The 18,128-nt window shown below is 39.2% G+C and overlaps 1 protein-coding gene across 1 annotated transcript in view; it reads right to left on the reverse strand.

The window, feature by feature from the left end:
• Positions 1-676: 676 nt before the first annotated feature.
• Positions 677-18,128, reverse strand: part of LOC117232821 (basement membrane-specific heparan sulfate proteoglycan core protein-like) — a 128,125-nt gene continuing 110,673 nt past the window's right edge. The window contains exon 6 of the mRNA XM_033492506.1: positions 677-2,027. Coding sequence (XP_033348397.1) covers positions 1,918-2,027 — 110 coding nt within the window. The 3' untranslated portion in view covers positions 677-1,917. The remainder of the gene's footprint in view (positions 2,028-18,128) is intronic.

Genomic DNA, 18,128 nt, shown 5'->3' on the forward strand with positions numbered 1-18,128 from the left:
AGGTTGGTCGTTTGTCACTGTCAGGCGATACTATTAAACCAGGTGCTGCTACGTGCCGTTTGATCGCGAAAATTATTGCGGCTGCATGTGGAATTGTCACGGTACAAGTAGCGCTCATGAGGAACCGTCTTTTGTCGTGACAACATTAACGTGTACTCGCAAATTCTAGATGCCCGTGTACGTGTACGTTCTCGATCAAAAATAAGTCATTTTTGACGAGGTAGGCCGGCAATCATGCGGCATTACCAGCAATAAAGAGGCAATCGAGGATATTGGGTTACAAGCGTTCGTGGAAACGATCATTTTGTTAACTCCGACGCCTAGATGCACGATTTTATTAGCTTCTACTCGGAAATTTCCTCTTAGGATTTATATATGTAAATTAACGCTACGTCGTTCACGAGCAAGTAACGTTCGATTGAAATTTATCGATAGAAAAATTCGAGTATCGTGAATCTGACCGTGTTTCTTGCAAAAAGCGCTCCATCGAGAAATATTGCCAGTTGCAATTAATCATGTGTGTGTGTGTGTGTGTGAGAGAGAGAAAGAGAGAGAGAGGGAGACAGTTAGAGCGTTCACCCCCTAATTTCATTTCGCCCTCGCCATGAAATGAAACGTGTGGTTTAATTGAAAAAATATTTAGTCGTAAACTTTAAACCTGTTACGAACAGAAAAACACAGTGTTCCGTGGTTCATTTTTCTGAATGGTTCCGATCAAAGATAAGGCGTTTGACTGAAAGAACCCTATCGCGTAACAGTAACAACGCGTCTCGAAGAAAAATACAAAGCAAGATCTCTATGTGCGTTCCGAAGGTTTAATAATCCAAGTTCCACAAGTCGGGAATATTCTCCATCGGACAAGGTCTTTTGTATTACGAATCTAACGAGACTGGGATCGATCGGTACGCGAAGATGTTCTGGAACAAAAGTTCGTCTCCTCTGGGTATCGTTCGAGTACAGAGCTCTCTGCGTTTGTTCTAATGACAAACTCGACGCTGTTCGTCGCACTCTTTAAAGCACAACTTCGCCATCGTTCGCTAATGCGGAACGATTTAAAGGGCGTGCGCGTTTCATTTCGTTTTGTTCCGTTTCGTTTCGTTTCGCAACACGGCAATAGCAAGGAACGTTACCGAAAGAACGTGGCAGTGATCCAACTTGGCAGTTACTCGTTGTACTCGTTAATTACGAGAACGAGCCGTGCAGATCCTTGATTATCGCTGACGCTAAGAGTTCCTTGGATCGCACCGAGTCCAACTGCATCATACTAAATAGCCATTTACATGTGTCGAGTCCTGCTCTTCTCGAGATTTCGCTCGACTCGTTTCCCCTCTTCCTGCTGCACGAAATGAAAGGAGAATCACGTCCGCGAGTTCGTACGCGCCGCGTTACAAGCGAACTGACTCAACGTCTTCTCGGACAAAGTACCACCACTGAAAAACTGTTTCACTCGCGTCGCGTCGTCGTGATCGACTCGAAACATCTACGGATATCAAAAGAGAAACGGAAAGTGGCCACTTCCGAGCGATCGGTCTCGGAGACACCGTAGATTTACTATTCCCCAGATGGAAACGATTTGCACCAGCTAAAATGATCGATACATCCACGGAGAGCAGAAGCAGCGAGGAGTCAGTTCCACTGGGTCACTAGATGCCCGATACACTGGAGCTTTCGTTCGTTAGGAGTCTCTTTGATGGTCGCTGGCCTGGCTGCTTTCTCGTCGCTGTTCGGTTAAAAGCAAGATCGAGGGTGATATATAAAGGGTTGAAGGTGGTTGCTGCTGGTAAAGACGACGCTTCTTTCCTCGGTCTCGCTCGCTTCCCTTTTTCTCTTCTTCGTCTTTTGCCTCTGTTCGATTACGTAAAGGAAAAGCGATGTTTGCTCGTGTCCTTATTGGAGGAAGGCTTCGTGATCGACCAGTCACCTCGCGAACGAACCGGCGTGCAGAAGCAACAGGAGCAACGCGAGTGTCCTCGTTGCCGCGCCGCTGTTGCTCGAGTTGCCGTGTTGCATGGCCGCTGGATGTTCTCCTGTAACAAGCAAAAAGCCTGGAATTACCTTGCGAACTAAATCAGTCACGACACATTTTGATTAACCTATGGGGAAGCTACGCGTGTTCACCGATTATTTCTTTCGCTTATCAGCTACTTCTGCAAGGTCTGTCGGTGACGTTGCCCGAATTTACGAATAATCGATTGTAACGAGACTGTGAAATCACGTTGTTCCCGAGGTCGACGTTCAATCAGAAAATTGGAAGCATCGACAACAAAGAGATCAAATATAGAAGCAAGATATACCACTATCTATCAACCGTTACTCGCGTCGAAAGTGTTTACAAAGAACGAAATGAAAATTGTCGATTCGATCTAGGAATTTTACTAGTTTTACTAGCAACTAGTTCGAGCGTAACGAGTTGGCTTTCGTACAACGTTGTTTAATGAAATTGCGCGCGTTTATCGAAACAAATATCGTTATCGATTTCCTACGAAATTTCCAACAATGGCTACGAATCGGTAGAGTACAAAGGATGCTGTACACATTTTTTCCCACATTTTCATTCTTCAACACGCGCGCGAGTACACCGCGTCGTCGACGACGCTGCATTAAACGACAAAGAGAAATACTAATAAATAACTGGAAGAAAAGCTCGCGCGCGGTACAACGTGGCATTCTACCCGTACGATAGTTTATATAAGAGTTTCATTAAACAGCGCTCGACTCTGTTTTCGATCTACTCCGTTGGCTGTTCATCGGGTCTGGCTCTCTCCTACCGTCTCGTGTTCCTCGCATTTATGTGTGTCTTTGGGTTTATACTTGCAACGAGTAACGGCCCGGGGCAACGCCATGGCATTTCTGTCACGCGTATATTCTTGCCTGCTAAATGCGGCAGGATGGCGCAGAATGCCGAGAAAATCGGCTACCAGGGGATAAGCCGACTGAATTGTTCGGGGATGACAAATATAGAGGCTCGTAGGAGTACCGCCTGGTGTATACAGTGTACACTGTACACTGGAGAGGCGCGTACCAACGTGCACGTGCACGTTATCAATTTGAGAACGGCTGCGTTCCACTTTACGATGCTTCGACCAACTTTTTGGCCAAATAGTTGGAGGAACGCGTTGTTATCGTGCGCTCCGACCAGGGGGAATCGAATACGCTGCCGAATGTATATGGGAACGTGTGCGTTGCTTCGAATCGAATTTTCCGAGTTCCGATTGAAAGTTACGTGGCTGCGTATTGTCGAGGAAATTTCCCCCATCACCAGCAACGTAAACGCACGGTTAGTCGTATCGTTATTGGACGGTGGCAGCTTCGCGTTGGGATTACGCCAGGCGAACCTCGCGGTCTGTCAAAGAACGACGAAACACATTTTTTAAAATTATCCGACCAATTTATTTACCCACGAGTAAGTTTTTGTCTTCGATGGGTTCAAACCTTAAGATCGAGGTATATTGGAACTATTTTAAAAGTTTCTCGCGTTTCTACGATGTTTGCTTTTAAGGTAATAAAATGGCTTTTAGCGACGATCGATGTGTTTTAATTTCATCCTTAGAACCGACTTGTTTTAAAGCTACCTGCATAGTTGACCGATCAAGTTTGGATCGTTAAAAGTTACCGAGTATTTGGAACGTAAATAAATGAGCTAATTTGAATAAACGAAGAAGATATACTATCAGTGGTTATACATTCGTTAGTCATCTAACCAACAAAGAACTGAAGTTTACGCCACGGTCGTTTCAAATTTCTCAATGGCATTCGAAGATCGTCTTGAAGAAGGTAGCCTGGACTATACGATATTTAGAAACTTCACAGGTGGCGTATAAAATATACAAACGATGTAAACATCGTAATTGTCATTAGCGTACAAAGCGATTTAATAACATTTCTGACGTTATTCGTGTAATTGCTACGATTATACACCCCCTTAATTTAATTTGCTAATTTATGTTCTCTCTAGAGGTGGTTTGCCGATACTGAAAATTATCACGATATACCCTGGAAAATCATGGAATACAAATAATTTTAATCGAGTTATTAACATTATTGCATATTATTAAGGGCGTATTCGATATAATACATTAATTATTACGTATCAACGGGACAATTTAATTTAAACTTCTGATGATCGCGCGCATCGAAGTTAGTCAACGTATCCGTCAACGAGCATATTTTTTTACTGATAAATATTTCGACATCTATAAAAAGTATGTAAATAGATGAAATTTCGATGTACGATCGTGCGAAACGTCAATACGCGAATATACGAATACACGATATCGACGATTAAACATATTCAAATAAAAGAAACATATCGCAATATAAATTTTTACATTTATATTTTCTTTGATGATGGAACGCGTTCGTCAATGTTTATAAAGTTCTATCAATTTGAACTAGAATTTAACGCTACTTTTCAAAGAAATTTATCCATGGCGGAAGAGAATCGAGTTCACATACCGAATTTACCCAGTTTCGGCGCGACTATCAGAAAATTGGAAAGGCTTATACAAAGTATCGGGCAGAAAATTCGAATATCCGTTGCAGCATGTAACCGGAGCCGGAGGGCGTTCCTTCGACGAACACCTCTGCGATTTCGCCTTTCCTTTCCTCGAATATATTTTTTCTCGGAACGTTCCGCGGCGACTCGGCCTAATTTACGGTGGGCGATTCGACGAACGGCCGCGCGTTGCAAGAAGCACTCATTTTTCAGTGAAAACGACCATCAGCATTCCACGGAAAAAAGTAGCAAGCCACAGCTGCGGAGCGGCGACGAGTCTCTGTCGTTGCAAATGTATTGGCAACAAGAACGGTCAGCTTTTACTCCCGACGTTGACTGAATCGAATTTAATCTCATTTGTTGACGAAAGCTCGCTTGTCTCGAGAGTTCACCATTCCTCGTCTTTCGTTGCTTATCCTGTCTTTCCTATTTTTCTCTATATCGATTACATAGTCGAACGTCTAATGAATCACCGCGGTAGTAACTTCGCTACTAATATTTAATATCGAAGCCAATGGAGGACGGAAAAGATAGAAAAACTTTTGGGACAACGGTTAAACGTCGAATAATTTATTACCGCGTCGAACGACCCACAGTTTTCTTCGTTCGATTCTAAGTAAATAGGCGAAATCTCACGAATAATTCGCAAAAGTTTTCAACCGTAACAAGACCGTATTCGTCGTACGTTCGTGTCGAGTGTCGAGAGTGCAACGTTTAGACGCGCGTCTGATTGTAGACGTTGCATTGTCGGAATAACGGGACACGGACCAAGGCAGGTAGAGTTCCTATGGCTTGTCCAAAGCGTCGATCGACATTTGCCAGGGCCATGGGTCTTGTCGCAAAACAACCTCTTACAGAATTCCGTCGAGCACCAATCTCCGAGGACAAGAATAGTCCACTTACCCTCTTTTTCTGAGAAACGCATTGGAAGGATGAAAGAGGACAGAGCAGAGACTGCACGATTCCGTCTAGGGACACCGCGTTAGTTTCTGCAACTTGCCCTGACAGAATAAACAGAATCAGAGAGCAGCGCAGTTCGATTCGGCAAAAGTTATTGCCGCAATCAGGCTTCGGTTGTAAAGTTTTCAAAGAGCAATTAGATTCGAACTATCATCCTAAATTATCAACTGTTCGCTATTCTTATTAAGTACACCAATAATAATCTGTATACTGTTCACATTTGTCGTAACTGTACGCGAAACATATCGTACGATACCCTGTGGTACTCGACGAATAGCAATTGCCAAGTCTTGATAAAAATTTAATAGAACGGCTTTTAAATAAGTACGTCGATATCTAACGATTGATATCAAGAATCTTGAACGATCAAAGCAAATACATATAATAAAGAAGGATTTCGAAGTATTATTATTGATTATTTTGATTCATATTACCTATAAATATTCAATATACATAAATATTTAACAGGTCAGCTAAATATTCATGATTTATCGTGATAGATGAACGATCATTGGTTTAGAATAAAAAGCACGATATATATTGCGTCTGAGAATATTTTCTTTCTTGTTGTAAAGGAATAATCACAAATTGTACGTATTTTTTATACGATGATACGTATTTTTCTTTCATTTAAATCGCTTTAGGTATTGTTCGCATTTGCGGCTACTGGAAGATCATAGGCTTTAAGCATTTTCGCGCACCAGTTCAGCACAAAGGATCTCGTTAAATTAGAAAGGCTACGGAAATTTCGAAATTCTCGGGTAGGATGTCTCTTGAAGTCTCTTTTTAAAAGGATGAAAAAGTTTATGGAATCCGTCAGGAACACAACAACTCGGCAAAATACACTTGTCTCGCTTTAATTTCAGAGAAGTACACTGCATCCTGCCAACTCGTCCCAAGTATTTTACGAAGGAGCACGACATTTTCAACACGCGTCGAGGCTGCGACTTTCCTCTGGAAATTTACGAGACAATTTTGACAATTGCGATACATGTTTTCGAAATGTCTTTCTGTTATCGAATGAACGTATGCATTTTGCACGGACGCGCGAAGAAACAATATTAAAGAACGTACGTACGTTCTCGTTCGAAAACCGATCAGAAACGTCGTCGAATTTTATTATATAGAGAACTATATATAGAAATCGGAAGAGCAGGGGAAAAGTTACTTAATGCTTTGTCAAATCTACGAGAAAGTTTCTTGAAAACGTTTGCGATTTATGACGGCCTCGCGGCTCACGGGACTATTATCCTGGAAAATATCAAGTTCTTGAGCAAGCTCGTTCAAGATTTTAACAGGTAAAGTAATCCGCCATACGAAAGAGATCTACGTGGCTATTACGTTACCTAGCGACACTCGGATAATATTAAATTACCTACTATACATAAAGTGTTTGGCGCACTTTCAACGGTATACGTACGTACACGTAAGATATAACTAAGTAAATAATAAACACGTAAAGTAAGAAGTTGGATGCAACTTCGATGGATGCAAAATCGATTTAAATGAAATAATAGAGCGTATAGGGTGTATAAATCGAAATGCAACTACGCGATAATTTATGTCGATGATATCGTTAGTTGGTCGATCGAAGTATTACATAGTAGCTGGAGTGCTGGTTAGAATAACGTGCATACGTTACGTAATCCATCTAGCGTATTCCCAAGCAGTCTCGGCATAAACTTCTTAATGTACATCCTGAATGTACACTGCACACTGTGCACGCATGCTGTTGAATAACAGATGCGAGCTCACCTCGCGCCAATTGCGTAGAAGAAAATTCCTTGCTGGAAAAGGGAGGCGTAGCATGGGGCAGCGCTAACGTTCCTCCGTAAGAAGAGCACGTAGCTGAGAAGGGAAACTCTGTAAAGTAAAGGCTGGAACACGGTGGCGGCAGGACTAAACGGCAGAGAACAAACTGCGCTTCCACGGGCATTAATCAAGGCTGGAAATCGCGAGAAAGTGCTTAGGATTTCGAGGGTTTGAGCGAAGTAACCGAAGCTTACGTAACGTTGGCTGTGTATCGGCGTATGCAGACTGTCGGCTCACGGTTTATGCTTCGTTTTAATGCTTCTACACCGATGTGCATAATCTTGGTTTCCTTTTGGTGCCAAGTTCACATTCCTGCGTATGTTGCGGTTTCCTTATACTACGTGTCATGCTCGTTCTAGTGTATTTACGCCGTCTCCTCACGATCCTTACCATACGTACGACTGTCGTTAACATCGAGGATTTGGCTTATTACACGCATCTACGCGAACACGGTCGAAATTAATTATGCGATACTGGTAACAAAGGCGCCGATCTGCGACAGACTCGCGACATCTGAAACGCTTTCCAATTTACAACGGAGACTTTTACCTAGCAACTTGCGACGTTCGCTATTTACGTAGAATATAAGTCTGACGATATTTGACGAATTATTTGTAACATACAGTTGGAAGTATATTTTATTTTGATAAGTAGATACGTATTTCGTTCGTCGATCGCGCAGCAGAGATTGACAAAGATCTCTCGTAGAAAAGAGTATTTATTCGATGGATGCTAACATCCAGGTGGCACAGTCTCAACAGCATCATCAATTTTCAGTGAAATCGCACGTGAGTTCGCTCCCATGTTGCGTACCACAGCAGTTCGCTGTTAGAACCAGCGACAATCGATATTAGGCTACAAGGAGTTAATTTAACTTGGCAAACTTAAGGACAAACGCAGCTATTCTCATAATTTTGCGCGCATCATAGCCAGTGCAGACTGAAATCGTCCGTACCAAATGGAAAATGAACGCGGATGTCACACGTGTTTACGATATTCTTTCGTTACGATATTCCTTTCATTGAATAATTGATTATCGATTATCGAAAATAGTGGAATACGTTTCGCACGGGTTTGGCGATTCAGCGTGATTGAAATTGGCATAAACTTGCGTTATACGTTACGTTTATACGCACAAGGATATTTGCGAGAAAAATAAACGGTGGATATGTCGTAAAAAATTGTGTTTTTTCGTGGATTCAAGTCGAGACACATAAATAACGTACTCTGATAAAATTAGTTTGGCCAAAAAATACTTTTCGGATGAAGGTGTATCGAATTACATCAGTGGTGGCAAAGGTTGGACTTTTGGACACGTATCGTACGTGAAAAGTTCAAAGAGTGCAATTTTCCTGTGCCTTTACCACGTAGCCCGGTTTGAGTTCCAGTAATCCAATCAAATCTGGAGACGTAAAGAGAGTCTTGCCGCGTTTGCACTGGCCCGAGTTTACAGATGATAAAAACATTCGAAATCGGAAAAACTTGGGCGCCAGCGAGACTCTTGGAAAAATCGTCACGAAAGTCGAGTCGAGGATACTTTCAGCGAAAGAGCAATCTAACCAGAACTGTCGAGAACGGGCACACAACTTTCTCCAACTAGAAACAGAAAAACTTCATAAAGAAGAATGATCGACGCGGCCGATGGTGTTCCATTTTAGGTAGATTATGTTCAAAACTTGTGATTATACAATTGGTGCGTATAGCGTTATGATTTAACGATTCAACGTTTAACTTTTACCACTTTATAAATCTCAGAAACGCTACATTCGTGTCGTTGGCATTTATATTTGTTCGACGTAACGAATGAAAATAACGTTCGGTTGCGAAGCGTGAATTATTTTAGCGAATGGAAGAAGTTGGTGTTGGCTTGAAAGCGAAGATAATTATACGCTGAAACGGAGCAAGGGAGCAAGAAAGGCGGAGGTGAAATTTCTTTTCAGCGTAAAGCGTTTCAATCAAAATGTAATTTTGTAGCCAAGAGATGCTGGATTACAGGTAAACCGTTTAACCAAGAAGTTTCTTGAATTGAAGCTTGGTAAATACTTGTAATGCTATAATACCTACCTCACAGTTGCGACATTAACGTTCAACCGCGAAACAAGTTGTTCCGATTAGAATCACGAATTGTAATTATACGCGAAGAATGAATTCAGATGGTCTATGTAATTTCGATATAAAGCTACATATCGACGAAATAAACGAATCAAATTTTGAGCAAATGTACATTTAACTCTCATATTTCTTTTTTTATTGTCTCAAGAATTAATTATTCGAGTTCCGTTATAATTACAGGTAGGGAATTTCGCCGTGTAAGCATTTGAATTACACGTTATATAAATCATGGCCCGACTTGCGTCAAGTTTGCTGGAACTAACCGACAGTTGCATTTTATAGTGAATAGTTGCGGCGTGGTATGAATCAATATTAGCTTTACGGCGAAATTATTACTACGCATATTAATGCTAATGTTTATCATTCATAGTATGGTCGCATTTATGTCACCGCGAGTGATACTCAATATATGGACAAGTATTATCAGTAAAATTGTACTTAACGTATAGGTCGCACTTGCAATTAGTTTCAGAAGCGTCGAATTTTGTCATATAAGTAATACACGCCGTTGAATAATTTATGTCATCCTCAATGGATGATTAATCCTATGTTCGTAAAACGAACACATGTACTACGGACACGTTAATTTATACGCGCTTAATTCTTGTAACAAGGCAATCAATGATATTACGGCGCGGAATCATTCGCGTGATTCTATAAATATTAATTCCGCTTTAGATTTATAAATTGCAACGGCATGCATAATACATTATACATAATTATTATTTTACTTCTTGCGAACAGATTCTTCGACAATATTCCGGGCCAATAACTTTCTCAAATGCAATGTTGTACGTTCGAGTAATTTTTCTAGTCACAGATACGATCGCGTTTATAGTAAATGTACTGTAAACTCTATACATGTATGCTTATAGTAACTGCATTTAATATCTAACATCTGAATAATCACCTTGAACGCTCCCCAAAAGAGGAAACATGCTTTTCCTTCAATGAAATTAGCGTTAAAACACGACGACATTAATAGATACTCGTACGTTAGTAGTTAATTATGCAAAAGTTTAAGCGTCTTAAGATCATAGTAAAAGACGTAAAAAAAGATCAAATGCAGCGACTTAAAAAAATGGTGCCTAGTAATGGTGCTTAGGAAATTTGCAAGGAGCCTCAAAAAAATTGTATTTTTATTATAAAAATTATATTTGAATAAAAGGGACATGCAAACAAATATCATCCTTTCTTTTTATCTTGTACCGTGTTGTATCTTGTTTTATCTTGTATCATGTATACGTTATACATATTCTTGTATCATGAATACGTGAATCACGTATCTAAAGCATATCCTTTGTGATTCCAATGAAAACAGCGAACGCATTGGACCCAGTTTTCGCTATTGTAATATAAAAATAAATGCAATTCTGTATCATTATAGTCAGTAGCAGCGCCATTGATATGTTGCGTGTTAAGTACACTCAACGTGTTCCATATCGGATACACGCGTATTTCATCGAAAAAATAATAATTATACTAAAAAAAAAAAAAAAAAAAAAAAAAATTTTACGGTACATTTCCTTTCAACGATCAGAAATAAGCAAACCTCAAATACCAATATGCTTGTCTTTTGCTCTTAATATTATTAAGAATTTATTTGAATTTTTCGCTTTCTAATATTTTACATTATTGATTTCGTTAGTTACTTGCCGCGATGTTGCAGCGTTTCATAGTAAGCGCAGTTACCGTATCATCGAATTATTTTATAATTTTTCCGATGTGATTTATAGACTTGTTCCTTGTTTCATCGTATTAAACACTTCGATTGTGGATTATTGCATGTTTCGTGGACGGAAAGTGTTCCAACGAAAGGAAATTGCGAGTTCACGAGATCGAGGCTAATTTTCGAGCAAACGCGATCGTAGGAACGATCACGAGAGAGAAGGTAAAGAAAACAAAAAGACAAGTTTGGAATATTTTCTTTTCGTTTCTGGTTCGACGGTAAAAGTATTTTTAATTAAAGAGTTCTTTCGTGGCTCGAGGCAGTTGTAAAAAGTCTTAGCGTACGGTTCTATCGAATTTCGAGCGAAAATCGATACCTGGGACACGGTAATTAACAAGTTTAAGATGAAGTTTAAAAGCCCGTCGACTTGCCTCGTGTTTCAACGTAAACCGTATCGTTCGAAATTCGAAAATGTGAACGAAGGAAAAACGGAAAAAAGAAGAAAAAAAAACGAGGAGAGATGGAAGGGAGAGAGAAGGAAACCATTCTTGACACTCGGTCGGATCTCACGTACCATCAAGCAAATAACGTTTCGAGCCTTTCTCGCAAATAAAACTGTCGAGAGTTTCGTAGCGTTCGTTTTTAATTTTCCGGCGAAAGACGAAATTGAATCTGCAGAGTGAATAAAGTATGCAAGCGTTCCGTCGAGATCTGACCAGCCAAGTAAATATTTAATTAAATTTCTCAACAGCCGCGGCTTGAACACTTGCGTTGTTTCCACGCCTCGTTTAAAACACCGTGTCTCTATTTGATTACGTTCCTCCTTCAATTCCTGCTGTTACTTCTCTAGGATCTAATACGCTCTCTATCCCTGTTTCATCACTTTCTGTCCAATTATTCTGCCTGAATGATTTCACTGGATCTTCCGTATTTTCATTAACGCATACTTTTTTCTTCTTTCTTCTATTTTACCTATCCATTTAATGTTTTTTAGTTTCTTGGCTTCACTTTTATAACGATATGGATTAGCTTTCAAAAAAATATTAGGGGAGAAATGTACTCTACCGAGCAAAAGATACCCCGTTTCTCTGTTACTTCCCTTTTACCCCTTTAGGGATGAAATTTTTCAAAACCGCTGAAAAACTCGTACAGATTTTTAAAAGACACCTATGCGTCAAAAAGGAACGTTGTAACTCCAAAGGGACGGTTCTATAATTCACGTCCGAATCTAAATTCAACCCTTCAGGGATTGAGCAGGGCAAAATCCTGAATTATGTTTCTATGCATTTGTACGGCTAACGTTTCTAAGCTAAACCCAAATCGGAATCTCATCCGGTCAAAGAGATATCGAAGAATCCGTAAAAACACATTTTACCCTTTTTCATCTCTTTAGGGGATGAATTTCAAAAAATCCCTTCTTAGTGGGTGCTTGCATCATGGAAGGAATATATTTCCCGAATTTCACGTTTCTAGGCTTAGGAGTTTAGACTGTGCATCGATGAGCCAGGACATTCGATTTTATATGTATAGATAAATATACATATCGAAATCTCAATATTTGTTTCTTATTCTAAATATGTAGCTCGCGCGATAATCGTTTTTTGTTTCTGATATCGAGTGTGCCACCCGGAAGGATATTTTTCAAGGCGTTCTCCCTATACGATGGTGCAGTTTCGCAACGAATGTTTACTTACATTTTTACTTACTGAAAAAATATTGTGTTATAAAATAACGATAGAATAAACAAATATTTTTTGTTAAATTTCCAAAAAAAAAAAAAAAAAAAATAGGTTTTCCTCAGGCGTCGCATTATGAGGACCCCTTAATTCGAACATGTTTCGATTATTATTACCATCGCTGCTATAAATTTGGTATTATACGCGTATTTCTTTATTGATTCGAACAATATTGATATTTGTGTCGCGCTACGAAAACGGTTTCATTTAAGAAAATGGGTCTTGTTGAGAAATTTTATTGCGTGAACAGTAGCCCTTGGCAGTGCCTTTCTTCATTTCGTATCGGTCATTCGACGCGGATAAATCGTTGTTAACAACTTTCTCTGTCGTATAGTCATAAGCGGTGAAACAATTGCGCCCATCGGTAGATTGCACCACCTTTATAACGAACGTTCGATGCAGTACCAATATCACAATCAAGCTATGGCTGTATATGAACATACACATGCACGTAGTATCATTTATCTCGTATCTCGAAACTCTATATTGCCGAAGCTGACTGCTAATCTAGCCAAGAGTGACACGCGTGTTCATTCTATTATACAATTGTAACGTTGCGACATATTATATATCGTTAATACGAGTATATTCATATAGCACGTAAGAACATAGCGATGCCTCAAACCTGTAGCTGCCGGTAGTACTGTTATGGAGATTGGGAACATGAAGGGTTAGAGAAAAATGGAAAAAGGGAGGAGCCTCGTCGGTAAGGCTATCTGGTAAACCCGTGCCTCAGACACCGGAATAGGAGAGGTCATATCGGAAGTTGTATTTATGTTGGAGAACAGATAGCTAGTAGGAGTTATCGCTTGTGAGAAAACGTCTACGCGTCGTAGTGGCATAGTAGAAAGCGTCGCTACACCGTCATCGTTGAAGAAAATATTCGCGATAAATCCTGAGATTAGATGGAGGAAACATTTTCCAGACACCTGTTGTTACTGCTTTTCAACTTTAAAATTATATTCCGGCTGATCTAGAGGATTTATTGTGCTTTGTGAACAGGAAACATCTGTGTGTTTGATCAACGATAATGCAGCAAATAAATATGTTATAGCCATAAGAGCAGCAAACGTTCATAGAAAATCCCATCTTGATATAACAAAAGTTGTATTTGTTTCTTTTTAACTTCAGCAGTCTCGTTATTTTGAAAATTGTGAAAGTTTGCTCTACCATTCGAGAACTTTAAAACTGTTCTCCTCTGACAATTCGATTTAAAATTCTTAAGCTCTACTTTTATTAGAAATTTTAAAGTTTACTCTGTATCATGTTGCTTCTTAAGATATTCTTTACGAGATCTATCGTTCCTCCTACTATCTCCTACATACTATCTAGAGATAGCGAAGAAGTTTTCTTAATCAATTTGCATTAGCTTAATGCCTTCGTTACTTTAATATCTTTCCTTTTATAATCGTAATGAACCATTAAAGTAAAACCTCTCGGAGCTTTCCTATTTGCCCAGCAGCATTTTTAACGTTTAACGATAATCCTGCGATTGATAGAACCTCGATTTGTTACACGTCCTGCAACTAAAATTAGATATTTCAGTAGAGACCTTGTTACGCGTACAAAGAGCTACGTGTCGTCAATACGAAAATATTTCATCTTCGGCATATTCGTCGACAGAAATTAAATAATCGCAATTTACGTGCGTAACATGGTCTTTTACACGTTAGCTCGCCCACTTTTCTAGTCAAAATCAATACGTTCGATGAACTTCGTTCGAAAATTGCCTCTAAATACCCGTGGTTCAGCAATTAGCATTCAATTACTGCGTTAAAACTCGGAAACCGTTTTAAAAGACCGTCTCGCGTGAAGCGTGCATGCAACAATGACGCGAAATAAAAGAGGAATAGAGCGAGGAACTATTCCACGAAATTTTCGCTACGAGATTTAAAACGAATAAAGGGCGGTGTAAGTATAACGTCGTTATGCACGACATAATGGGTTGCCGCTTTAGCATACAGTATTTATCTTACCGGTATGTTGCGGCTTGAACCTGTTACACGGCACATTTGCTTAAGTATCGGAGAAAAGCTGGCCTATCTGGCGATCTTTTTATTCCTTATTTTCGTTGGCTAATTATCCTGCAGTCGTAACCTTCTTTCCCGTAACATTAGCGGCCCTTTTAAATCTTCGTTGCAAGACACGCAGCTGGAAAAACATCCTTGACAATGAAAAATTAACCAGACGTAGATTGGCCGCAACGGGGAGACGCGTTGAAGAAGAAATCGACTGTGATTTCAATTTGCGGTGTATTAGCCAAGGTACTCGAGCGGAAGTGATCGTTGCTGTATTTCAACGATCGCGCTGTTTGAGCCAAGCCGAGAGTTTTCCTTGGCAAAGTAGAAGATGTACCAGAGTGCGAACTTAAGAAATAGGAGCAAGCGTGTATGTACAGCGAGTTTTGTATTTCGAAAAGGCAGAAAAATATTATACTCTCTGGCGAAAACGTTAGTGTACGTATAAAACACGCGATATTACAGGTCTTGCAAGTAACGTTTGAGCGTATAGCTACCTCCTCCTTGTATCTCTTTTGATACTCCATGTCTTGATATCTTACTCGTTTTGTCTCGATTAATCGCTTTCATTTCTATTACCCTCTCACGCGTAATTGCAATTTTCGTGAAAATTACGATCAATGTTCGTTATTACAAAAACTATAACTCTCTGCCGGTGAATAAATTATTTTATTCGCTACGTAATCAAGACTGTATATACGAACGAAGAAGTAGGTGTCCTACACGTTAAACGAGCATCGCCCTATCGTAAAGAAACGAACGTCACTTTGCACGAAGACGTGGTTTATTTAACACGATAGATATTTGCAATAATCGGCCGAGACGAGAAGCCGATCTGCGGTTCTAATCGAGTTTCCCATAAGATCCAATCATATTTGATTAATCATGGAATTGTCAATTTATCTAGGCTATTTGTGGCCACATTAGCGGTTCTGTATGACTGTGCCCAGATTCCGAAAGCTAGCCTCAGATGTATGGAAGCAATTAGCAAATCAGCTGCCGCCAATGTTTGTTCGTGACTGATGAAGGCACCAATGTTTTGGCGATCATGTGCATATCTCGTTCATAATTGGCTACAGTCTCGCCAAATTTCCAAACCGCTTTCGTTGATACGTAGCTTTTATACAAAATCATGGACGAATCATTCTGAGGAAAGTAGAAAGATTTGCAACCACGCTTTTCCTTGCCTTCCATTTTCCATTCCCTCTCATCGTTACATGGATATTCTTCGGTATTTAATTCGACAATGGCTGTGAATGAATTTCATGTTAGCGTTGCAACTTGCTTGATTAGAATTTAATTCGGCAAGCGGGTATGAGAGAGGAATGATGCGTAAGGTTTCCTGTGTCACTAATGAATAAATTTCCAATCGGGATGAGGATGCATTTGAATAATGCAGACACGAGAATAATTTATCGGGATGTCCTATCTACTCATATTAATTTCTAGTTACGTTCATATGTAATCTGTGTGATATATGCATTCGATCGCGGTATCTTTCACCACTGAAACCAGCAATTTCTACTTTGCACCATGGTCACCTTCAACTCCTGGCCTGGACTACCTACTCGCTTCATCTGCTCCTTTATTCTAACGTTCTTTTCATTAGACGCTATTTTAATTAAGCTTAGAAGATGGTATTTATTGCTCATCTCTCCTACTCCTTCTCGAAATTCTTGTTCCACGTACGTGCATACGGCATGCGGCCGAATAACATGTCAAGCGGCAGAGAGATGATTCCTTGTGAGAAAATAAGAAACAGATGTAGAGTAAAAATTTTTCGTTTAAAGCTTTACGTAATAATACAATACTACAAAGTGAACAATTTTCAAATTTGCCTTTCACGGAAGCAAAGCGCCTTATGAAAAAATGTTATTCTATATTTTTTATTCTTTTTTTTTTTTCACAAGGGATCATCTTGCAGCTCCTTGACATGTTATTCGACTGCACCCTGTATACGTATACACGACGCATTTTACAATTTTACGGTTCTGCTTTTTATGAAAAATCATTATGAACGGGACTTTTGTATCTGTGCCTGTATCTTTCACAATTATTTTTGGAGCATTCTGCGTGTGTTGATGTTACAGCACACGGATTTTTCCCCTTCAAATTAAGTTAACGTCGCAAAAGCACTCTCTCATTTGCTATTCTAATCCTACTTTCCTTTGGCCTTTTTCATTTCATCGAATGTCCAAAGGCTTTAAGCTTTTTTAAATATTCATTCAATATTTTATGACGACACTCGTGCAAAAATCAGCTACCAGTTATTTTCCAGATAAAATGTTGAAAATTCGCATTTTTACATAATTTTTTTTTTCGCTGAAATAAACGACTCGGGGCTTTATTTCGTAGCAAAATTGTTTCTGCAATTCGGAAAAATATTTTTACAAAAGAATGGATCGTTTATTCAAAATACCATGGAAAAAAGTTCTTTATTTTATTTTATTAAAAAAGGCTTACGTATTAGTTATACCTCACACGTTTATGCACATCAAAAATATACAAAAAATACGTAACAATTAAGAAGTAGAAGCGCACGAGTGATCGAAAACTATGAGAACTTTTTAACTAAAAGAAAAGGAAATCCTTGGCCGAATCCTTAACCTACGAAAGACACAAATTCACCGTATAAGGAACAACTACAGAAATTACTACTACAAAATTGTCAGGTTACTACAATGTAGTAAATGTAGTGAGAATTAAAAGTCTCGCTCGTATCAATATTTTTCCTTCTCGATTGCGTTCGATTAAAATTTTTTAAGTAAAATTTACGATATTTTCTGACAAGAACGTGCAGATATAGAATCTGGGAATCCTTATTTTCGAGGAAAAAATTGTTTTTAAAATTGTAAAAAAAAAAAAAAAATTGACTACAAAATTCATTCTCATGCCTTTTGTTTTAACGCGAAAGCTCATATAAAAATATGAATTTTCAGCATTTTATCCGCAGAACGGGTACCCTTCCTTAAAATATTTTTATGCTTCCGCGAGTGTCCTACTTTTCTATCTGTAATGCGTTTCCAGGTATTCTGAGGCACATAATTTTGTACCATACGTTCTCTTCATTCTCCTTAGATATTAGACGTCTATTTTCCCATTATCTGTGTACAAGTAAATTATTTAACGAAAACATGAAAATATATTATACATCAATGCAAAATACAAAGGATAGAAATCAAAAACATCGATTCAAATTCAAGCTACAACACGGACCGATGAATCTGTTAATTACTGTTTATATACGCTATCTACGCTTCGACTACGTCATATGTTTCATACTATAGACATTTCAATGCGCTTCCGCGACAAATTATTCGAAGATA

This window comes from Bombus vosnesenskii, unplaced genomic scaffold, assembly GCF_011952255.1.
Source record: "Bombus vosnesenskii isolate JDL3184/JDL3185 unplaced genomic scaffold, Bvos_JDL3184-5_v1.1 scf7180000013293, whole genome shotgun sequence".
Classification (NCBI taxonomy): Eukaryota; Metazoa; Arthropoda; class Insecta; order Hymenoptera; family Apidae; genus Bombus; species Bombus vosnesenskii.